The sequence below is a fragment of the Phoca vitulina genome, unplaced genomic scaffold (genome assembly GCF_004348235.1).
Source record: "Phoca vitulina isolate PV1807 unplaced genomic scaffold, GSC_HSeal_1.0 scaffold71, whole genome shotgun sequence".
Taxonomy (NCBI): Eukaryota; Metazoa; Chordata; class Mammalia; order Carnivora; family Phocidae; genus Phoca; species Phoca vitulina.
The window spans coordinates 7,865,329-7,889,102 of record NW_022589774.1 but is presented as its reverse complement, the minus strand read 5'-3'; the positions used below and the strand labels follow the sequence as shown (position 1 = coordinate 7,889,102).

General features: G+C 44.9%; 1 protein-coding gene across 1 annotated transcript; it reads right to left on the bottom strand.

Moving 5' to 3' along the window:
* Positions 1-1,087: 1,087 nt before the first annotated feature.
* LOC116624855 (major histocompatibility complex class I-related gene protein) lies at positions 1,088-11,203 on the bottom strand. Its single transcript, XM_032393082.1, is given in 7 exon segments — positions 1,088-1,211; positions 1,213-1,364; positions 1,367-1,409; positions 5,526-5,796; positions 6,436-6,566; positions 6,568-6,616; positions 11,143-11,203. Coding segments are annotated over 7 exon segments (831 nt in total).
* Between the last annotated feature and the right edge of the window lie 12,571 nt (positions 11,204-23,774).

The following is a 23,774-nucleotide window of genomic DNA, read 5'->3' as shown; positions in this document are numbered from 1 at the left end:
TTTCTCCTTCCCCTTTTCCTTCCCCTGACTCCCATTTTCCAAAGGTATCTACTCTTTAGCATTTCATGTGTTGAACGATGATTTTAGAAAGAAAAGGATTTTCACATGATTGGGAGGAAGAAGTGTCAAAATGGGAAAACTTACTCAAGTCTTGAAACCAAGGACAAAATTCCCTCAAAAGTTGATATTAACTAATAATAGAGTTTGGAAAAAGACCAATCAAGATCGCCATACCTTCTCTGACTCAACTTCTACGAGGGCGGTTCACCTGGACGGGCGTTGGGCTTTGTTGTTGTCAGGCGCCCCTCTCCTTGCAAGCACTAACCAAGATGTGCTTTCCTCTATCGTGGGAGCGGTGTTCCCGGTCCTCCTGTGATCGCAAAGTGAGGCCCAACCCATTTGTAAATGGAGCTTGGAGTGGCTGGTGCAGAAAATGAGACTGTGTGGAGCTGCAGGAGAGACAATCTGTGGCCCCTTGAGTCCCCCCCCCCCCCCCCCCCGCCCCCGCCGCCCGCCCCCCCCCCCCCCCCCGCCAGGACGCCAACTCCAGCCCCTCCCACAATGGACCCTCAGCCGTTTCTGGTTCTGAAAGCCAGTAAGTGAGGAAAACTCCACAAGCCCTCCTCCCCTTCTCTGTCAACTTTTAGGGACTTGTCCCTGTGATCAGCAGGAAGCCCAGCCCTACTTATCTTACTGACACTTCTCACTTCACAGCTCCGGGTAGGATGATAAATGAAAACAGAGGAACGGCAGTTCTCAAAGTGTGATGTGAATGCCTCAGGGGCCTCAAGACCCTTTCAGGGAGTCCATGAGGTCTAAGTCATGATTTCCCTGTTTCTTTTAATCTCCATCTCTCACATGTGCCCAGTGGAGTTTTCTGGAGGCTACATGACACATGATGACATCATCTCTCTGACGGTCAATAGATATGAGCTTGTGTTTTCTTGTACTTAAACATCTTTTTAATGTTTAATTTATAATACAGTAAATAGCAATAGATATATCCCACAGAAACAAAAGCTCTTTGGTGTCCTCAATAATTAAGAATAAAGGAGCTCTAAGGCCAAAGAGCAAGAGAACCACTGATTTAAAAAAGCACACAGTGTTTCCTGGTCTGCCCTTTCCCTCCCTCTCGCTCCCCAGACAGCCACAACCCGTCCTTATCCTGGGAGACTTGAAGAACCACGCAGAGGCCACAGTCTGCTTGGGTAGGAGTAGAGGTTGCCGCTCTGAGGATCCAGCTCAACTGATACCCATGTCCGATAGGTTCCATCCCCAGTGGGAAGAATGTCTCCACAAACTATTTCGTGGACAATTTCTTCCCCATTTTTCAACCAGATCATGCAAATTTCTGGGGGGGGTGGTGGTAAATGCCATGAACTCTGCAGAAAGGAGTTGTAATCCTTGGAAAAGTTGTGATTTACTCTGACTGGTAGGGGCTCAAGGAGGAAGAAATAACGTTCAGTGCAAGTATCGTAGGTACAGAGCATACGATACTAGAACTTGGCAACTGGGTCCCCCAATTTATTTTCTTTATTGCAGGAAACATCTAAAACCAAGAATGACCCAGAGCCCAGGTCCGTCAACAACAAACGTATTTATTGTGTACCTCCTACCAGGGCAGCATGCTGGGGAATGACGAATGTGGAGTTGAGCCATGTTCTGTCCTCTAAGCGGGGGAAAAGCCACATAGTTTTGAGTGTTTGGAAAGTGTGTCAGGATCATTTACTGTTAACCTTTGAAATACTCTTATGAGTCACAGAAGAGGAAAACTGAGTTACAACATGTGTGACTGTGATGAGTAATTCGGCAAACGCCTGGAGATTAGAACTCAGGCTTCCTTACTCTCAATTCCGTGCTAGTGCAGAGAGAGATCACAGCCAACATGGCTCTGCTTTGGCTCTGAGCTGCCTGGTGTCCTGGGGCTGGCACTTTCGTGATTGCTATGGTCTGAATGTTTGTGTCCCCTCCAGGTTCACGTGTTGAAACCCTAACGGCAAGGGTGATGGTATTAGTAGGTGGGGACTTTGGGAGGTGCTTAAGTCATGCCAGTGGAGGGACGCCTGGGTGGTTCAGTCGGTTAAGCGTCTGCCTTCGGCTCAGGTCATGATCCCAGGGTCCTGGGATCGAGCCCCGTGTCGGGCTCTCTGCTCAGTGGGAAGCCTGCTTCTCCCTCTCCCTCTGCCTGCCGCTCTGCCTACTTGTGCTCTCTCTCTCTGTATCAAATAAATAAAAATAAAATCTTAAAAAAAAAAAGTCATGCCAGTGGAACCCTCATGAATGGGCTTAGGGCCTTACAGAAGAGGCTCTGAGAGATCCCTGGCCCAGTTCTATCATGTGAGGATGCCATCAGAAGCCCACAGTCTGCAACTGAGAACAGGGCCCCCATCCGACCACACTGACACCCTCATCTCAGACTTGCAGTCTCCAGATCTGTGAGAAATACATTTCTATTGTTGATAAGTTTCCCCAGCCTATGGTGTTTTGTTATACAGCCAAATGGACTAAAACAGTGACTGTCATCAGAAACGAACATATGTAATCAATAGATCATGTTGTGGTTATGCCCTCGAAGGAATTCCAGAAATTCATATCACAAAGGGGCTCCAGTAGTGACAACAAAAAACTGTCTATTTGGGGGCCTTGCTTCCTCTTGACTCTTCTGCTAATTTTCCAGATGGTGCTGTCCTTAATATTCCCTCTGAATTGGGTCCCATCCAGATGTGAGCCATACAGAGCCTGACGGCATCTTGGAAGGGCTGCCTCCTGCTCGTCTGGAGGCCTCGCCTTTTCATACACCCCCCCACACACACACACACCTTGCTATCTGGCCCTCCGATACAGGGAAGAGCTTTACCTCAACAACACCTTCTTTCTATTTTTCCTGAGGCATGAAATTTCGCAGGAGAAAAAGGCTTCCCAACATGAAGAATAAAATATGAATGCCACAAGGAGAGATACTGCTTTCTGACAGTGCCTGGAAGAAATCGTTCCCAGATATTTTTCTAGGAATGGATTTTGACCAAAGGGTTGAGAGCCTATTACGACAATCATGGTCCTAATGGGAGGGGGAGCAGATACACTGAAGCCATTCTTCCCATACTCTTCCCACACAACCCGGGAGTCCAGGTTCTCCCCTTTCTTTCCAAAGAGCTCCTCGCCCCAGAGAGAACCAACAGGATTAGTATTAACCCTAAAATCCCAACTGATAGCAACTCTGTTCCAGTTTTCCTACCATCTCCCCAGTTTCCCTCCCTTCCCTGAGAGCAGGAGGCCAGGCAACTAAGGGTTCTCTTTGTTTGCAGTCCAAGGCTATGCCACTCATCAGGATCTGGAAGTGGAGACCCCTAGGGCCCCTCTTCGCACCTAGCCTTGGCCTACAGTGTCTCAGTGACTGAGGGCCCAGTACAACCCCAAACTGGCCACAGATTTCAGCCAGATCCCAAGCTGTCAGAACTTCTTCAGCCTGGCAACAATAATGAGATGTAATGTGTAAGCAGAGAAATATCTGTACAAAGTGCCTTCATGCACATTTTTCACACCAATGTCTGGGATGTAGGCATTATCACAACTGTTTCTTTTACTCAAGATTACTGCTTTGCCGCCTTAGCATCTACGAGCTCCACTTTTTTCTGATAAGAGGAACCCCTGCTCCTGACAAACACATAACATACATTGGAAAATCAGTTCTCCTGACTCCAATGTGTGTTTCTGTTGAGAAGCACCAATCTTTAAATCTTTTTTTTTTTTTTGTTTAAAGATTTTATTTATTTATTTGAGAGAGAGAGAATGAGAGAGAGTGAGCACATGAGAGGGGGGAGGGTCAGAGGGAGAAGCAGACTCCCTGCCGAGCAGGGAGCCCGATGCGGGACTCGATCCAGGGACTCCAGGATCATGACCTGAGCCGAAGGCAGTCGCTTAACCAACTGAGCCACCCAGGCGCCCCGAGAAGCACCAATCTTAATCCTGGAACCCAAACACAGTCCATCGTGCACTGGTTACTCTCTCATTGCTAGCCCCCAGACCCAGCTTCTGCTCTGTATTGTGCCCTGGAAGGTTGTGCCCCTCAGACTGCCCCTCCAGGGCTCCCTGGCCTGGCCAGGTCTGGCCGCTTGCTAGGAGGAACATCCTCAGCAAATGTCAGAAAGCCGGAGGAGAGAAAGGTTGGGGTTCTCAGGGACCCGTTCTCCAAGCACCTCACTGCGGTCTGCCAGTGGCTGTGTTTCTCTAAAGGCACACGACTTGCTAGAAGGCGCTTCTTCAAGGGCCCCTGCCTTCACCTGCCCCTTCAGATTTGGGGATGTAATGGCTTCCTTCTGCTGCACGCCTCTGGGTACCTGACTTTGGGTTTCCTCAATCCTGATGGTCTCTCTGTGAATAATCCTGTGATTGAATTCTCCTTGGCTAAATCACGTTGAGTGCGTCACCTATTTCTTACCAGGACTCTGTTACCCACAGCCGATCTTAGACACTCTTCCGGATGGTCACAGCAATGAGTCCGAGGGGTGGCCTGTGATGCAGTTCAGACCAACCACAGTTCTCCTATGTAAAAAGAAGTTTTGTAACCAGAGCGGGGAGAGGGAAGCTCATTCTTCTGGCATGGTGAAGGGCTGAAGGCATCTCCGAGCTTTATGCTGACGGCTGTATCCCCTCCTCATTTGAATCTTGGTTTAAATTCCTTGGGTCCTCACACTGCCCTGATTCCTGCCTTCCAAATAGCTTCCTTCTTTGTGTCTAAGCCAGTCTGAGTAGGTTTCTATTACCTGCAACCATTGCAATCCAGATGGCTAAGTCAGCCAATGAGTGGAAGGGTTGAAGTTCCAACTCTAGTCATCTGCCTCCAAAGCCGATACCCTTAGACAGAGAGTCCACATTCGTAAGTGTGACCCAGATGTCTTCCCAAGGCCCACCGCAGCTCTGGAAAGTCCCACCATTAAAGATAACTGCAGTGGGAAGAGGCGCATGTGTCCAGGAGTTACCCAGAGCATGCTACAGACAGAAATGCATTTTAAATAATAAGAATTTTTTTAAATAATAAGATTATAAGTGAAAAGTCTGCATTAACTAAAAGTGGACTGGTTGAGTCTCATCTTTGATGAGCTTTTTCCTGAAAGAAATCTTAACATAAATCCTTTAGTAAAGCACAGACTCTCCATTTGTCTTCTTTGTAAGACCAGATTTTCACTCATACTGGTATTGTGTGAGCCCTTGGTAAATGAGGATTGCTCCACCTCCCAAAGTATTTCCCAGCTTATCATTGACAGGAGATGGAAGGACTGGTCTCAATGGATACCCCAAAAAAGAGGTGTCCCTGAAGGTACTCCACCATCAAGACAGGTGGAATTGCTGAATCTTGTCCAGATGCTGATAAAAAATAACTAAGGGAAGTTTTCACGGGGAGTTTCAGATCACCATAGTGCAACTCACAAGATGGATTTCAGAATAGGGTGACTATAACCTAGATTAGAGGAAGTTCTACATAAAACCAAGGGCTCTGGGGACGTGGTGTTCTCCCTTTTCCTTACCTGTCCTTGTAAGTAGCTTCCCCATACTCCAGGAACCTCTTTAATGAGGTAATACGTTCTCCTTCCAGCTAGTTCTTTTGATATTGTAACTCATGCCAATTGGCCTCCCATGCCCACTTGGTGATGTGAGCCATATTATCTGTAGCCATCCAGAAAACGGTATCTTTATTTAAGATAATGAAATCTTGTCCATCATAGGCATGCTGGACAAATGTGGTACTTCTATCCTCTAGCAACTCCTAGCCCGTCATCCTCTGGTAAGTGTGAAACCCTGGCTCACACATGTGGGTCAGGAAGGGGGTTAGACAGAGACATAAAGGTGGGCATCCAGTGGATGACTGGGGCTATGCATCCTCTGCCCCCGAATACATCATCCCACAGGCATGCCTCCGAGAGGTTCCTATGACATAACCCACCTAGCAACAGACATTTGCACGCCTTAGGAACATGATAATTTTTGCCTTGGAGAATTATTCGATAATAGGAACGATCAATTATAAATTTTATAATGCAATAAAGGAGAGGAAGATATGCAAGAGCCAGAAATATCCTGGGAAAGTTAATGTAGTAAGCCATTGTGCATAAGCAAGTGGCTCACTAAGCCTGGCCACCAGGAAATGAGACACAGAATGGCCAAATTTAGAATGAGAAAGGAGAAGATACAGGTTAGAAGCCTGAATGGGGGTGGCATCAGGATATGGGGGGCAAAGGACAAAGGGCTCCCGAGGAAGAGAGGATTTGGAAGACGCTTCGGGCAGATGGCAGACACTGAACACGATCGACCAGATTGTCCAGGCTTTGCCAAAAGAGTGTAACTCAGCAACTGCTCATGTTCACTGTCAGCCCAAGGACCTCTCTGCAGGAATGGGGGCTGGTGAGGGCAAACATTCATCTCTGCTGCCTTCCCCACCTGAGTGATCGCGGTGACTACAGATGCGCCAGCCCCAGCCCCTCGGCAGCTGAGTGTACCTCTCCCAGGGACCAGGCAAGGGGTTCTCCACCGTCCACGGAGCCCACGGCTCCTCCTGCCAAGAGACACTCATACGTAATGATGGGATGAGAAGGAGATTCAGTGATCCCATGGCTGGGATCTGAAATGCCCAGGCGAAAATATGTCAGCGAGTGAGTCCCTGGAAGGGAGGTAGAGAGGGAAGATATTTAGAGTCACGGACAATGGCAACCCACATCAGTGGTCCGTGTTCCGCTGCATTCCTCCGGGGACCTACCTGCTGCTTCATTTTACGTAATCACAGAACCCCAGGAACTGGAGCCTGGAAAGGACCTAAGAGCTCCAGCCCAAGACCTGGAGCCTTTTTTGTCCTGGTTTGGAAACCTCAGGATACAATTTTACAGGTAATCTCAACTTGTAAGTGAAGTAGAGAGCCCTGCTCTGGACTTGGGGTGGGGAAGTGCCCGGGACCACTCATTGGTCCCCCAGGGTGCTGTCAGAGGGCTTGATAACCCCGATAACCCACGCCCTTGTTTTGTGAATGAAGGCTCTACGTGGGTAAATGAGGGCTCCTACCCGACCCTGTGCAGGCACGCACACACACACACACACCACACACACACACATACACACACCACACACACACACACACACACACACACCAGATCAGTCAGAGAACCCACCTAAGGACACAGCCTCCTTAAAAAAAGTGTTTTAAAAGCACGGTGCTTTTCCTTGCTCCATAGGGAAGGCTGTGGGTGAGTGGGGCCATCTACCATGTGGGGTCACATCCATGTCCAGGGACTTCTCTGGCCTAAGGACTGTACTAGACACCACCTCTCCACAGTGTTTCCAGATCACCCAGCCAAATGCTCTTGTCCCTTTGGGAACTCCCCTAGCACTCAGATCTTTTTTTCCCATGTGGCCCTTGCCACAGCAGGGAACCTTGGACTACATCAGGCTCCCATTCCCCAGGCTCAATACTACTTAATGATGTTGACTCCTTCCCCTTTATTTATAAATATATATTTAAGAAAAAAATATCAAATTAAAAAAAATCATTCACAAAACAGTTGGGTCGGCTTTGGTGCATGCAAGTCTGTCTATACTTCCCTTTTCTCTAAAACTGTTTCTGAAAGCATTCATTACATGGAGACTGTCTTTGAGAACGGGCCACCGCAAGGCCAGGCTACCATTACCTTAACCTCAAAGGAAGACAGGAGGCCCTGAGACTGAACCAGGTCCAGCCAGGGCCCCTTCCGCCTGATTGCGCCAGGTTCTATAAAAGCAGAACTCTCCTCTCCTTTCTCCCTGCTCCTCTAGCTGGGGTGCGGGCAGCTTGGCCGGGTTCAGAGTATGCACCCAGCCCTGTGGGCCCCTCCACATGGAATGGGTTCTGCATATCAGCTGCAGCACTGAGCAAGATGGAAGAGTCCGGTCTTCCCCAGGCCTGGGCAGAACGTAAGGCTTCAAGGCCCCTTTTCATTGCTTTCAGCTTTTTCTTCCCCTTTTTCCTTCCTGGGGCTGGGGGGTTGGGGGGATAAGCGTTGGGATGAGGAAGCAACCCAGCAGAAGGCTCTCCAGTTGAGCATAAGAGTCTCTCATCATGGAAGTGTTGGTTCTTCTATAACTAAGAGCCAGAGATTGAAGCAGCAGTACAAATACTACCCCCAAATCAGTAGTTATCATATTCTGCCTTCTATTCTCTTCATCTTTGTTTACCTTCTACTCCATTCTCAATCCTAAGGCACTTGAGGACTGGGACTTTGCTTCTTTCCTTTGTGGTTCCTGCCAAGGCCTGCCGCAGGGAGCTTGGCACATGGTAGGAGCTTCGTAAATATTTGTGAATTAAGTTGTTGGCGAAGCTTTTGATTTCTCTGCTTTGAAAGATGCTGAAATGAATATGAATCTATTTAACCTGGAATGTATACTTTTCAAAATACTTTTCAGAAAGTGCAGGCTGGCGAATGGGGAGCAGAGCTGAAATCTCATTTACACCTAGTCTGGAATCTGCAAAAGGTGTATATGCTTGAATCTGCGACCAATTTTGAAACTCTTCCATTTCTCCACATCTGGAAAGGTTTTGTGGCGACTCTGCAGATACCCAACTGTTCGGAGAGGGAGGCAGAAGGAAGAACAAGTCATGAACATTAGTTCTCACACCTTCTTGGTATCCATCTGTGTATTCAACAAACATACGAGTGCTTCCTCCGTGCCAGGCACTGTTCTAGGCCCTGAGCACACAGCAGACCAAACAGGTACAAATGTCTGCCCTTGTGGAGCCTACACCCTAGTAGATGGCGGGGAGCAAGACAGACAACACAAAATACAGGAAATATACATCATGTCTTTTGGAAAGTGCAATGGAGAAAAATAAAGCTGCAAAAAGGATGAAGCAATGCAGTTTAAAACAGCAATGCTTAAGAAAGGCCTCCCCAAGAAGGAGACTTCAGGGCAAGTGCCTGCTGGGAATGAGGGGGCCAGCCAGGTATCTGGGGACACCAGTCCAGCAGGGGGACTGTACAAAGACCTGGAGGAAAGGACGAACCTGGCATGGTCCAGGAGCAGCAAGAAGACCCGTGACTGGAGCTGAGGGAATGAGGGGGAAAGAAATAGGTAGGAATTGCTTCCACACTTATTCATAGGAAAAAAACCTCACAGAAATAAAATTCCAGGCAAAGAATGGGAGAGGAGAAGGAAGAAGGGATTTAAAAAGAGACTGTGTTTCTGAGTGAAGCTGGATTGGTATAGAATTTCCCTTGGAATCTGGGTGGGGTTCTTCTTATGACATCTGGGGTCTACATGCCTAGGACATGCCAACAAGCAAAAAAAAAAAAAAAAAAAATCAAATCCCCAAAGTATTAACAAGTTGGGGCATTACTGCTCAATGGGAGGATTTTGTCTATGTCCCACATCATCTCCACACATATTATTTACAATTCCTATAATTTCACTTTCTTTTTTTTATTTTTCTAAAAAGATTTTATTTATTTATTTGTCAGAGAGAGAGAGAGAGAGTGAGCACGAGCAAGCACAAGCAAGGAGAGCGGCAGGCAGAGGGAGAAGCAGACTCCCCACGGAGCAGGGAGCCCGATACGGGCTCGATCCCAGGACCCTGGGATCGTGACCTGAGCCAAAGGCAGGCGCTTAATGGACTGAGCCACCCAGGCGTCCCTAATGTCACTTTCTTACCAAAATATAACCTCATAAAAATCTGCATTGTCTGGAGTTTATAAGAGGGAAATAGAAACATGGTCTGTTGACAATACTGTGCAAGTACAGTGTGATGTCCTTTTGCCAACCTCGATCTCAATCCAGTTCCTGATTTCAGAGCAGTTTGTCTGCACCAGCCAGCCCTGACTTCAAAGGCTGCTCTGCCCCCGAAGGCTGGCCTCCATCTGCCGGTCGTCTGCTCGTCTCCCCTCGCGCAGCTGCAGCGTGGCTCTGCTCCAGGGGCATCACGGTCCCGTCCCCTTGGTTCGCCATGGGCCCACTTACCCATCTGCTGTGTCCACAAGTACAAGTCACGCTCACTCCTGAGTTGGGCTTCCAAAATGCTACCTCAGCCGTGATGGGAAGTTGGTTGACAGATGTGAAGTCAGTAACTTAGAACAGAGAAGAGAGGGGAAAGTCCACGGTACCCCTTCTCTCTTGGTACATTAGTCCTTAGGATGCTTTCTATCCTATCAATATGTGGCCCAGATGATCAGATTTCTGGTATAATTATGCAGGTTGAATCATTTGAAGAAACCTATCTCTGACCATTTTTTATTTCATAAATTCAGTTTAAGCTTTTGATTCTCTCTTCTTGCTCCAGTAATTATGAAATTAGATTTTTCTCTCCCTTTTCATGAACAGATTATCAGCATCAACTCACTTATTGAACAGCAATCTGCAATTTAGAATATAGTCTTCTGTCCAGGCCAGTCCAACTGCCTCTTAAAGGACATTTGCTGCCCTTTCCCAGCAGCCTCTGGTAGACATTGCTGGAAAGCCTGAACAACACAACCAAATAGCCCCAGACCAGAGGCAGTGGTTACTGCACATTTTAAATTATGTCCCCTTTAACCTGTAGATGACCTGGTTAGGCCATTTTTACAAAAGACTGTGAAAAATCACTGGATCATAGGGCACCTGGGTGGCTCAGTCATTAAGCGTCTGCCTTCGGCTCAGGTCTGATCCCAGAGTCCTGGGATCGAGTCCCATATCGTAGTCCCGGCTCCGTGGGGTCTGCTTCTCCCTCTCCCACTCCCCCTGCTTATGTTCCTGCTCTCGATGTCTCTGGCTCTGTCAAATAAATAAATAAAATCTTTAAAAAAAAAAAGAAAAAAAATCACTGGATCATAAAATAATTGACAAAGTGTTTACAGATATTCATCCATGGGGCAATTTATATTTATTGGGTATCTGTGATGTACAAGGAGTTGTGAGGCAATGTCAGGAACAGTAAAATAAATCAGATACTAGTTCTTTTGTCCAGGAAGTGATAGTATTATTGGAGAACTAAAGCATGTAACATAAATAAATACAATGCATAAATAAATCCATGGCAGCAGGCAGTAAGTGCTATGAAGGAGGGACCGACGGAGGGCTCCCCCAGCTCAGCAGAGAGAGACCCTGTTCTCATATGAAGGAATCCAGAAACGCCCCAAGAAGGAGGTGGCAAACCTTCCGTGAAGTTGGGCCTCCAATGAGCAATGAAGGGCAGCAGGATCTGAAACATAACCATCAGAACGGCAATTTATTTATTGAGTATGTGCCCTGTGTTGGGTACCATGCTAAGTCCCCGATAAATAGGAGTCTCATTTATTCCTCACAGCACCCCTTTGAGGTAGGTCTTATAATTCCCATCTCGCAGACAAAAATAGGTGCAGAGAGGTGAGGAAAATTTCCTAAGATCATCCCTAGAATCCGTAAGTGGAGGAGCCAGGAATCACACTCTTGATCTCTCGTATGTGAAGTCTCTCCACCTTACGTGACCCAACTGGCCCTAACGTAGGGGCACTTCCCCAACCCAGATTCTGTTCCAGTCTTCTCCTCGCCCAGTCGTTCCTGCTCTCTCCCGCCCCCTTGTGTCACAATGACTCATTGTCCCTGATTTCCCAGTCCCTGGGGGCCCAGGCTCCAGATCTTCCAAGTGGCTGTGCATCCTAATTGGATAACCAGGTCATCACAATTCTGATTATTATTCATTGGTTCTCCCAAATGGCCCAATGCCTTAATACAATCAAAATGATTATGATTTCTGGGAACTACTCTTTGGAATTTCAGGCATTGTGGGAATGAGGAGAAGAAGGGGATGGTGATATTTTTAGTTGTAAGGATCTTTGGACGCTTCTCAAACCATGCAGTCATGTGGATGCTTCTTTCCCCAACAAGAACTGCTAGTCTCTCTCCTAACCACTCATCTAACTACAGGAACTTATAGTCCTGTGTGTGCTGAATGCGACAATTTGAATTTTTTAGCTACTCTTTTGAGGCTACCTTTTTTGGAGGTTACCGAGGTCTTATTTCATATAAATTTTATTCTTTTTTTTTAAGATTTTATTTATTTATTTGAAAGAGAGAGAGAGAGTGAGCACAAGCAGGGGAAGCAGCAGGCAGAGGGATAGGAAGAAGCAGGCTCCCCGCTAAGCAAGGAGCCCGATGTGGGACTCGATGTGGGACTCGATCCCAGGACCCTGGGATCATGACCTGAGCTGAAGGCAGACGCTTAACTGACTGAGCCACCCAGGCGCCCCTATAAATTTTATTCTCTTCTGAATTTCCAGTAGACACAGTCCTAGCTGCTAGGGACACAGCAACGAACACATCAAAGTCCCTTTCTCTGAGCTAATTTCTATGAGGACGACTGGCAATAGATAAATATATCTTAAACAAGATTAAGTAGTGACAAAGTGTGAAGGAAAGTAAAGCAGAGAAAGTAAACAGTGTGAAGAGAGCTGATCTTTTAGATAGAGGGACCAGGAAAGGCCTCTCTGAGCAGGTGTCATTTGAGAAGAAATTTGGATAAAGGGCGGAAGTGAGCCATGGAAGAGGAACCTTCCAGAGAGAACAGCAAGCCCAAGTCTTCCGGGAGGGTGCACACTCCATGAGTTTGAGGAATAAGAAGGAGAACACAGTACGGCCATGTAGAGTTTTAGAGAATGAATGAATGAGCTCTAGTAGGTTTTTTTCTTAGTATTCTCTATATACAATGATGACCATATGTCTCATATTTCCCAGGAGAATTCTAATTTAGGAATTTTATTCTTTTTACATGATTCATTGAAGTTGTAACAAAATGTGATTTGATATGCATACTCTTGAAAGGTTTTCCAGAATAAATATAAATTCGGACATCAGAAAGAATGTCCTTTGTTATCTGTCTCAATTTGGGTTTCACAAAACTAGTGTATAAGGAGCCACATACTTCATCTTTACCTTAGGCCTCCTCTCTCCAGTTCTTGGTAACCCCCTGGGGTAAGAGGATTGAGGTCAATGGGCTTTAAGAAAGAATAGGCAGATATTCCAACTAGTCAGAAGAAAAAGCTACAACAAACAATGAATCATGGAACACTATATCTAAAACTAATGATGTAATGTATGGGGATTAACATAACAATAAAAAAAAATTAAAAAAAAAAAAAGAAGAAAAAGCTACAAATGAGTTGAATTTCATTTAGATAGATTCAATGTCAACCAAGAAGAAGAGGGCCTTAGGGGAGTGGAATATTGTCTTAGAGAAATTTCGGTTGCACGTACCTTGGCAACAGCTCCATGGAAACAGACTAAAGTCTAATGAAGTCTATAGCAAAGGCCCACATTTTCTCATGTTAACTCTTTGAACTCTAGGCCATTTCTAAGCAGATAATCTCCAAGTCTGCCTTTTAACACTAGGCTGGTTGGCAACTTAGGGGGCTTATCCGTCATCAGTCCTTGTCTGTGAAGGATTCAACCATTTGTGAAGCAGATTGATACAACCATAGAATTGTAATAACGAGAGACTGACCTTGGTTATTTCAAGATTAAACACACAAACCACACATGGCTGTGCAAGAGAGATCTCATATATGTCCCCCTCACACCAGGTCACAAGTTCACATAGGCTGAAGTGAAGAACAAGATGAGTTGTAAAGTGTGAAACATATATATATATATATATATATTTTTTTTTTTCAGACAAATTCTACAACTACGGTAAGCCACAGGTGCAATTTTGTAGTCATTATTGTGCCCAGATTCTATATGGCTCATCATAGTCGGATAACTTCAGTTTCTTAGGGACACTACCTTTGAACAAAAATTCACTCAGGAAGCATTTATTAAGTACCTATTGGTCCCTAGGTAGTGCCTGGGAAATAAAGAAGAGGCAAGTGAGGAGATCTCTCCCTGCCTTTAAGGGAAGAGTTTTGCAAATAGAAACTGTAGAACTGTGGACAGGCACCATAGGACTACAGAGGAAGAGCAGCATACCGCAGGCTGTGGACTCAATGGAAGCAATACACTGGAAGGGACATTGGAGTTATCTTGACATTTCCTGACCCCAAACACTCTGGTATCTCCTCTCTGTATTTCCCCATCTAGAAGCCCCTACTCAGGGCCCGCATTAGACACAAATAACAAGCAGACCAAGTCTTTTTCATAACCCTGCCTCCCTTCTTTGTCAGCATCCCTCAGTGCTCAAGAATGCTCAGTCAGGGTTCTGGCAGGAAACAGCCTTCACTCCAGGTGAGTCACGTGAAGAGACCTGAAGGAAGGGACTCTTTGCGTATGTATGGGCAAGGTTAGGGGAATAAATGAGGGATGATGGGGCATGCAGAAGTTAGCAATCATGGAAAGCCTGTGACTGCCCCTAGATTCACAGAGATGAGTGGCAAATAGCGTTACTGAGGCTCAGCGGGACCTAGAACCATGAAGAAGGGACTATTCAGGGAAAACTCTACAGCAGAGGGACACAGCTACTACCAGACGCATTGCAGAATGAGGGCAAGGAGGAAGAAGGACATACTCCAACCTCTCTTTCCTCTCTGCTCTCTGATCTCTCTCCTCTCAGTGCCTCCCATGGGGGGAACCCAACCAGATATCAGCCTGCAAGAGCAGCTAGGTGATGCAGTCTGTGGCAGTCAGCTTCCCAGGGCACAAGACAGGACAAAGAAACATTGGAGTCTAAGGAGTCAAAAGGAGAAGAACCAGCACAAAGCGATCTTTCCTGTCCTTTATAGCTGACTGGTTTTATTTCAAATTCTACCAATGATCAACGTGCCAAATATCCACATCTGAAGGTGCTATGACATTGTGGTAAAGCCTGGGACTACGGACTCGAGGACCTGTGTCTACTTTGGACTCTGTTCATTATGTGAGCTGAGTCGGCCTCCCTACTCTAGGCCTGCGTTTCCTTATCTTGAAATGGGGCTATTTTCTTAGCCTACCACAAAGGGTTAGTGAGACTATCACATGAAAGATTATGTGTAGGGTAGATATTATGGTCATATTACTGGGGAGTTCTTTGACAATCAAATGTAGATGATATATAAGCTTTGAGCTTCTAGAAATATCATCTGTTTCCTCCTTCCTCCTTTCCTCTTTCCATCATTTGTCTCTTATCTTCACCCCTAGTCTTTCCCATTTCTGACTTGAATGGTGGGACTTTTCTGGATTAAATTTTTGTAGAAGCAGGAACTATGTCTGTCTTACTCACTGTCATATCTCCAAAAGTGCTTTGCATATAGTAGCTCATCAACGGAATTAATACACAGATGATTCGAAAGAGCTCTTGACTGTCAAGTACATGAGTCACCACCTATGGTGGTGGCCCAGACTGAGTTCTAGACTTTGCCTGCCAAACCACTCAGGAGCACCAGCCCCTTGCTGGGTGAGCAGTTGCTTAAGACAGAGAAGCCTGGTGCTTCCAGCCCGTGGGCCTTCTTTTGTATTTCGGACAACAGAAGGCATCTGCTTTTCCAATGACATGGATACCGTAAAAAATAAAAAATTCCTCCTACTCAGTTGATATATCTTTATACCCAGTAAACAAGTCCAGAACCATGGTTTTATCTTTCTGGGATCTTTTGTGACAGGTAGGGCTTATGTTGAGGAGAAAAAAAAAAAAACAGAAATAAACCTGAGCAGTGGATCTCCTCCACTATTCAGTGCCCCTGAAATTCTGACCACATCCCCAACCCCTGAGATTCACTAAGCTAGTAAAGAGAAACAAAAGGAAAGGAAAGGAGATGAGCAGAAAAGAAGGGTAGCAATGCTCAGAAGGAAAGTGAGGAAGTTACCAAGAGGGTACTTCCAGAATGGCTTCTACCCCTCACAAGGTAGATGACATCAAAAGTCTACACCAGCTCCATCAGCTCTTGCTCTTCAGTGACTCAACAACCTAGCAGTACCCAGGGCCCTCTGCTATAAAAACAGGGAGAAATACTTGGTGTCACCAGTTGCTAGGTAGAATAGAGAGACAAAATGGCGGTGCTGACTGCCTTCCAAGGTGACTTTTAACCCTTTATTGGTCTCACACACTGCTTCCTCCTTTTAGTGTGCCTGTCTTGACCCTATTCCCAACTTTTAATTATTTATGGAGCATGGCTATGTGCAAGGCACAGAAAGACTAATGATACCTGGTCCCTTAAGGAGCTCAAAAGAAAAGGAGCCTTTGGTTCTTCACTGGGAACTTAGATTTCACCCAGGGTCAATATAAAAGATTCACACAAAGCTCCTAGGACTTGTAACTCTCTCCTCTGGCTTCCTACAATCTTAGACCCCCTTTTGTCTGATACAGTATGTATCACTGACTCTCCGGTTATTTTTAGCTTAGGTCTATCTTCCTTGCTGCACTAGCACCCGGCACAATAAGCTCAAAATGCTTGTTGAATAAAGGAGGGCAAGAAAAAGTCCTAAAAGAAGATCTGGAGGGGCAGCTACTTGGCTTGCTTGATTAGAAATCCCCAGGATCAAGCTGTGACTACACAATTGTCATCAGGAGAGCATGCCACGTTGGGAAACAGCAGCTTGAGCTTGTCCAGGGAGCTGGGGGACCGGCCCAGATGGGAAAGAGGAAGTAGACGTGAATGGGAGAGATGAGTGGAGGCAGGGCCATGAGGCAGGCTGGCTTGTGCTGGGGTTCAGGGATCTGGGTCTTCATCCCAGCTGCTTGGCCTTGGGCAGAATCCCAGATTGCACCAAGGCTCAGTCTCTTCAGCTTTAAAAGCAAATCCTGGCATATATTGCACAAGGTTGTTGAGGTATCAGATGAGGCTCTGTTTATGATGCACCTGGTAGGCCCCCAAACTATAAACATTTGGTTTCCTTCTGTGGTAGGCTGAATAATGTCCCCACCCCCATCACTCTAAAGATATCCACATCCGAATCTCCAGAACATGTGAAAATGTTACCTTACATGGGATTTAGCAGATAGGATTAAGTTAAGAATCTTGAGATAGGAGATTATCCTGGATTATCTGGTGGGCCCAATGTAATCGCAAGGGTCCTTATAAAAGGAAGGCAAAGGGGTCAGAATCAGAGAAGATGTGACAACGGAAGCAAGGTCAAAGAGATGCCATTGTTGAAAGGGGACCTAAGCCAAGGAAAGCAGACAGCCTCTAGAACTGGAAAGAGAAGGAACAGATTGTCCCCTAAGACCCCAAGAAGGAATGCAACCCTCCCAACACTTTGATTTTAGCTCATGAGACCCACTTTCAAACTTCTGACCTCCAGAACTGTAAAATAATACATTTGTGTTGTTTTAGGTCACTAAGTTTATGGTCATTTTTACAGCAGCAATAGGAAACTTATTTGTCTTTCATTTCTCCAAAGAAAAAAGAAGCCAGGTAATGAAATTAATATTTGGTAACCTCTCAGCCCCTCCTAGCACTTTCTCTTCTCAGATCTTTGTATTTCTTTCTTCCTTTCCTTCTTCCTTCTCTCCTTTGTTCTTCCCTCTCTTCTTCATTTAACAGTACATTTTAAAAAGTGGGATCGTTTCAATAGTCCTTAAATTCTTAAATAAATAGATTTGATGATAATCAAGATCCTAAAGGACAAGTGAAACCTAACCCACCCACGAAGCTGGGAATCACTGGGTTAGGGAAGAGTCCTGTGAATTCTCCTTGGGAAGAACAAGCCCTCCCTCTGAGCAATTGTCTATCCTTAAATCTCAGGCTGCACTTTTCAGTGTCCCGTGCTTATCTTGTTCACTATGGATCCCTTTAATTGTATTTTGGCTCCCTGTGTGTGTGTGTGTGTGTGTGTGTGTGTGTCTTGGCTTTTTAATACCTATGTATCATAAGGCCCATCTGAAGAATCTGACCCAATGGGACGGGTCATCCTCAAAAATCAAAAGACAAATTATCAAGTTAGCAGGAGGGTCTTGTTTGTTAAATAATGCTATTTTCCATACAATTTAGTTTATCACAGTCAATAAATAGTTTCCTCTTGGCTACTTTTAAAAAATTCAATAGGTGTGCATGTGCTCCAGCAGGTGTTCCTGTGGGTGAGTGCATGGGTGTGTGTGTGAAGTCCAATCTGAGCCATTTTCTGTGCTTAGGTAAAATCCACTTGCTAATTTTTGGAGAAGGCTAGCCCTTGTGCAAATGGGCAGTAGGATACTGTAGCAAAGAACATGGGTTTAGGAGTCAGACAAACTTGTTTTCAAATGGGGCTCTGCCATTTCCTACATATGAGACCTTGGGCAAATTATCAACCTCTCAAAGCCTCAGATTTCTCATGTGGAAAAGGAGGGTAATAACACTATCCTCCTTACAGAGTTGTTGTGAGGATTCAATGAGATCCCCAGTGGTGGAACCAAGAGGTGACCGGTCACTTGTTCGGACTTTAGAGCACTATTATCACACACACAATCACCATCGGCACTCTTGAGCTGTCCCAAATAAACCAGTAGTAGAAGAAAAGACAGTGGGTCTATCTTGTAACCTAAGTTCAAGCCTCCTAGCCCTGATGTACAAACAAATTCTAAAACCTGCCCTATGTAGAAATTCTGGAGCCGCTTCTGAAGATTATGCATGGATATCACTTAGCACAATGTCTGGTACATAGTAAGTAAATGTTAGCAATCATAAAGTAAATGTTAGCAATCAAAAGAACAATCTCTCGTTTACCAGGAGAGATTCCCTGTGCCCTGACAAATTCATAGAAAATGGTAGAGGTCAACCTGCCCTCCTACAATGGTTCAAATTCACTGTTTTGTCAAAGAGGTCACTGAATTCTAATAACATATTTTAACTTTTAATACTTACCAATATCCATTCATTCATACATGCCTAACTTGCCTTATTCTCGAAAGGATTTAAGACTGCTAACTTTTGATGTAGTTTTTGAATATGTGGTCACTTGGCTTTCTCACTTCTCTTTTTTAAAAAAAATTTTTTTTTTACTTTTTGTATTTCTGATCATCCAAGTAAAAATTACCAAATTTTAAATACATTTCCTTTTTTGTACATATAAAAATTTTCTATGTATAAAAATGTTTGTATATATGCATAAATGTGTATATAAAATGAACAGAGTGTATATGTACATAAATGTATACATAAAAATGAACAGTGTATGTAAAAATATATATCATATATACAATTTTATGTCTTGCTATTTTCCATACCTGTCATTACACACTTTTAAACACTTCTGATAATCATCAAATGTATATTCCATAAATTCTTAATCACTGGGGCACCTGGGCGGCTCAGTCAGTTAAGCATCCAACTCTCTATCTCAGCTCAGGTCTTGATCTCAGGGTTGTGAGCTCAAGCCCTGCTTTGGGCTCCATGCTGGGCATGGAGCCTACCTAAAAAATTCTTAATCACTTCTTTGTGTTGGGCTATGTAAGTTGACTAGAATTCCTCCTTATTTATTTTAAACAAGTATGTAGAGAGTAAAAGCGGGAGATATTGGTAACATCCAAGGAGAGGAAAGAAAACATAACAACTGTGTGGATATTTCCTGTGGCTGGGGCTGGGAAACATAGATAGCCATAGTTAGATCAATGGAAACCAACATAAGTGACTGTTTCCTGGAGTATTCTAGAACATACATATGTGTATCAGGGTTCTTAAACAATTGGGGAAATGATGAAGAGTATAATACCTAACATGTATGTAACACTTTTCTCCCTTACTCTGTGCTGTTTCAAAAAAGATTTAGGGTGAACTCAACAACAAAAAACAACTCAAAAAATGAGCAAAGAACTTGAGGGGAGCCTGGCTGGCTCAGTTGGTAGAGCATGCGACTCTTGATCTTGGGATTGTGAGTTCAAGCCTCACGTTGGGTGTAGAGATTACTTAAAAATAAAATCTTAAAAAAGAAAAAGAATTTGAACAGACATTTTGCCAAAGAAGATACACAAATGGTCAATAGGCACACAAAAAGATGATCAACATCACTAATCATCAGGGAAATGTAAATCAAAACCACAACAAGATATTGCTTCACACCTGTTAGGATGGGTACTATTAAAAATAAACAAACAAAATAACAAGTGTTGGAAAGGATGTGGAGAAAATGAAACCCTTGTGCACTGTTAGTGGGATTGTAAAATGGTGCAGCCACTGTGGAAACGGTCTGGTGGTTTCTCAAAAAATTAAAAATAGAATTAACATATGATCCAGCAGTTCCACGTTTGGATATATACCCCAAAGAATTGAAAGCAGGGTCTTGAAGCAGTATTTGTGCACCTTTGTTCATGCTTCATGATTCCACGGTAGCCAAAAGGTAGAAGGAACCCAAGTGACCATGGATAGATGAATAGATAAACAAAATGTGGTATGTACACACAACTGAATATTATCCAGCCTTAAAAAGGAAGGAAATTCTGACACATGCTACAACATGAATGAACCTTGGGGACCTTATGCTAAGTGAAATAAGGCAATCACAAAAAGACAAATACTGTATGCTTTCAGTTATGGGGTTCCTACAGTAGTCAGATTCACAGATGCAGAAAGTAGGATGGTGGTTGTTGGGGGTGGGTGAAGGGGTGAATAGAGAGTTGTTTAATTGGTACAGAGTTTCGTTTTTGCAAAGATGAAAAGAGTTCTGGACATTGGTTGAGAACACTGTGAGTGTACTAACCACTACTGAACTGTATACTTAAAAATGGTTAAGATGGTAAATTTTGTTACTTGTATTTTACCACAAGGAAAACATTTTTAATTACTTTTAAAAAAGGATTTAGGGTACTTACAGTACTTCGTACTTTCTAAAATGCTTTCGCATACAACATCCCAGTTGATCCTTAAAACAACCTGTAAGGGAGCAGGTGTGGTATTTTCATTCTCATTTTGGAGTAGAAGAGATTCCCTTGTAGGGATGTCATGGCGCCCCCACAGCCTTTAGGGGAAAGGGATGGCTCCAGCCTACCCTGGAATCCTTAATGGTAGGATGTGATTCCATACTTTCTGATCCTCATTCTCATCCAATCCGTGGCCTAGTGACCTGTGCCTGGCCCCCAGCAGGCTCCCTCCGTCACTCACTCTCCTAACTTTGCAGACTCACTCAGGGACTGGAGGTTCTCCTGGATGCCCTCTTGGGACTGTACAGAAAACTCAGAGGTGGAGTGGTAGCCTCTTCCAGCAAAATGAACAGAATCTAAGCGTTAACAGTTTGATGAGTTCTAACAAAGCCATATATCTGTAGAAGCCACACTCCTATCAGGATAGAGAACATTTCCATCACCTCAGAAAGTTTCCTTTCCCAGTCAATACTCCCACCCCAAGGCAACTACTGCTTTGATTTTTTATTCCATGAGAACTTTTAATTCTTTTTTTTTGGCAGGGGGTTGGGAGGAGATGGCTTTTTGCTGAGTATTCTTCCTGAGTGATTGTTTATGCCAGGACCTGGGGCCTGTTAAACTTAAAAAAGAAGTAGCTTCCTTTGTTTCTCCCTCATTTTAATTATAGCTTTCCTTTCCATGGGGCCTGTCTGTCCCACCAATCTGAGGGTCCCTTGAAGGCAAGGGCCAAGCCTATTCGTCTGTGTCCTCAGTGCCTAGCACACAGTAAGAGCGCAACAGGTGCTGGGCACTGTTCTAAGCACCTTTCACACATCAATTCACTTAATCCTTGTGATACTCTATGAGGAAGGTTTTATCATGCAGTCCATTTCACAGATGAGGACAGTGAGAGAGATTTAACAGCTTGCCCAAGACACCATAGCCAGGAAGCAGCAGAATTGGAATTTGAACTTGAGCAATCTGGCTCCAAGTACGGCTGTTAATCAGTATTCTCATCTGCCCCTCAATTACATGTGTTTGTTGAATGAATGAACAATGATCCTTTTTCGCCTTCCCATCTCAATATGTCCATAGCCAAATTAAATGGTTCTCTCCCCAAAACTTCTTTTCCCCACATCTGACCTCTCTGTTCCTCCTGGGTCTCAGAGAAACATGGAAACTTTCTTTTCTTTTTAAAGATTTTATTTATTTATTTGTCAGAGAGAGAGAGCACAAGTAGGAGGAGCGGCAGACTGAGGGAGAAGCAGGCTCTGGGTGAGCAAGGAGCCGGATGAGGGACTCAATCCCAGGACCCTGGGATCATGGCCTGAGCAGAAGGCAGACGCTTAACCGACTGAGCCATCCAGGCATCCCAGCATCTCCTCCCCAGCCTAATTTACTGCCTACCTGCCTACCTGCTTGTACTCACTAATCTTTGTCTTACATTTTCTCTTAAGCTCTTCTTTCTGGCTTACCTCTTAACTCAGCTCATGAAACCCAAAACCACCCCTCAGGTGATGGTGAAGGCCCTGATAAGACCCCCCACCAGCCCAGACCACCTAGACATTTTGAGCTCGACCCCCACTCATGACTGCGCAGATGGACCTCTGGAATGACCTACAACTACCTTTACTTCATCATAATACTAAAATATCTGCCCAAGGAGGAGACTTAGACTCTTTTACATAACATACAACACACGTATAAGCATGTTTCCTTAAAGCACTTGGGCAACCTTATGCACACCTCTACATAGGAACAAGGCTTCCCTATCTAAATATTCATCCTAACCCTAAACAAAAGGAACCCATTCACCCTCTCTTGGGGAATCAAGGCTTTGGAAGCCATTCCCCGTGATCTCCTTATTTGCTGCAAATAAAAGTTTTCTTTGTATGACAACTCAACATGGTTCAGTTTCTGACTCACTAAGGAGCAAACTCACATTGGTTTGGTTGTACCTTTGCAAATGCTGCCCCACTCTTTGGGGGCCTTGGGGTTTACATGCATTATTATTTAACCTTCACGATAATCCACAAGCTAAATACTATTATTCATGTTTTGTAGATGAGAAACCAAATAATAGACTCCAGGTTCAAACAGGGTTTGTCCGGCTCTGAGGACTCTTCCATCTGCACAAGGACTGGTGACCTTAAGCAAGTCACTTAACCTTCACGAATCTCAGATTTCTCAGATTCCTCGTTCGTAAAATGGGGATAATAGTGGTAATTACCTCATTATGAGAGCAACTGAGATAACAGCACAGTGCCTGACACACAGTAAGTGCTCAGTGATAATTAGCAATTAAAGTTCACAAAGCCTATAGCATACATAGCATGAGAGCTGGCTAATTGTTATGGCCAAAATGCTATCTGGAAGGGCTCTTGAACTACAGCTGGGAAGAAATTGCCATACCCGGCCCCTTCTTAGTCTCTTAAAGGAGTTCTCTCCAGGGAAACACTGTATGCGGTATGAAAAAAATTACCATACTGCTCACTTGCAGGATGCACAGCAATAGAAAATACATCCAGTCTAGCGGAGAGCACAGAGAAACTGTCCAGGGTGTGTGACCACAGGCAATCTTGAAACCTCTGAACTTTTGTCATTTACAAACTGGAAATAATACCTTTCCCCCCAGGAAAATTGAGGTAACGCACATGCAGCCTTTAGGGCATTGCGGAACACATAGTAGGACCTACATAAAGGAGTTGTACAACATTATCATAGTCAGATAATGTATATGAGCGCGCTTTATTGCAAGGACAAGATGGATTTATAAATCATGTTATCAAAATCAAGTGTTAAAAGTACAGGAAAGGTAAAAGGATTGTACAAATCAGGTACTGGTGCATATCTTGAAAACCTAATTGCCCCCCAGGAGGAAACAAGCAGCTCCTGCCCTGAACCCTGAGTGGGCAAGGGTGGGAAGAACTCCAGCTCTCGCCCACCCGCCTCCGAGCCCCGCCTCCAGGGTTGCGTGACGCGACGCCCAAGCCCCGCCGACGGGGGGCGGGGCCGGCCCTGGTCACGTGAGCGCGGGTGCGGAAGTGGTGCAACGGGCGGCGTCTGTGGTTGGCCGAGGCCGCGGGTCCCGGGG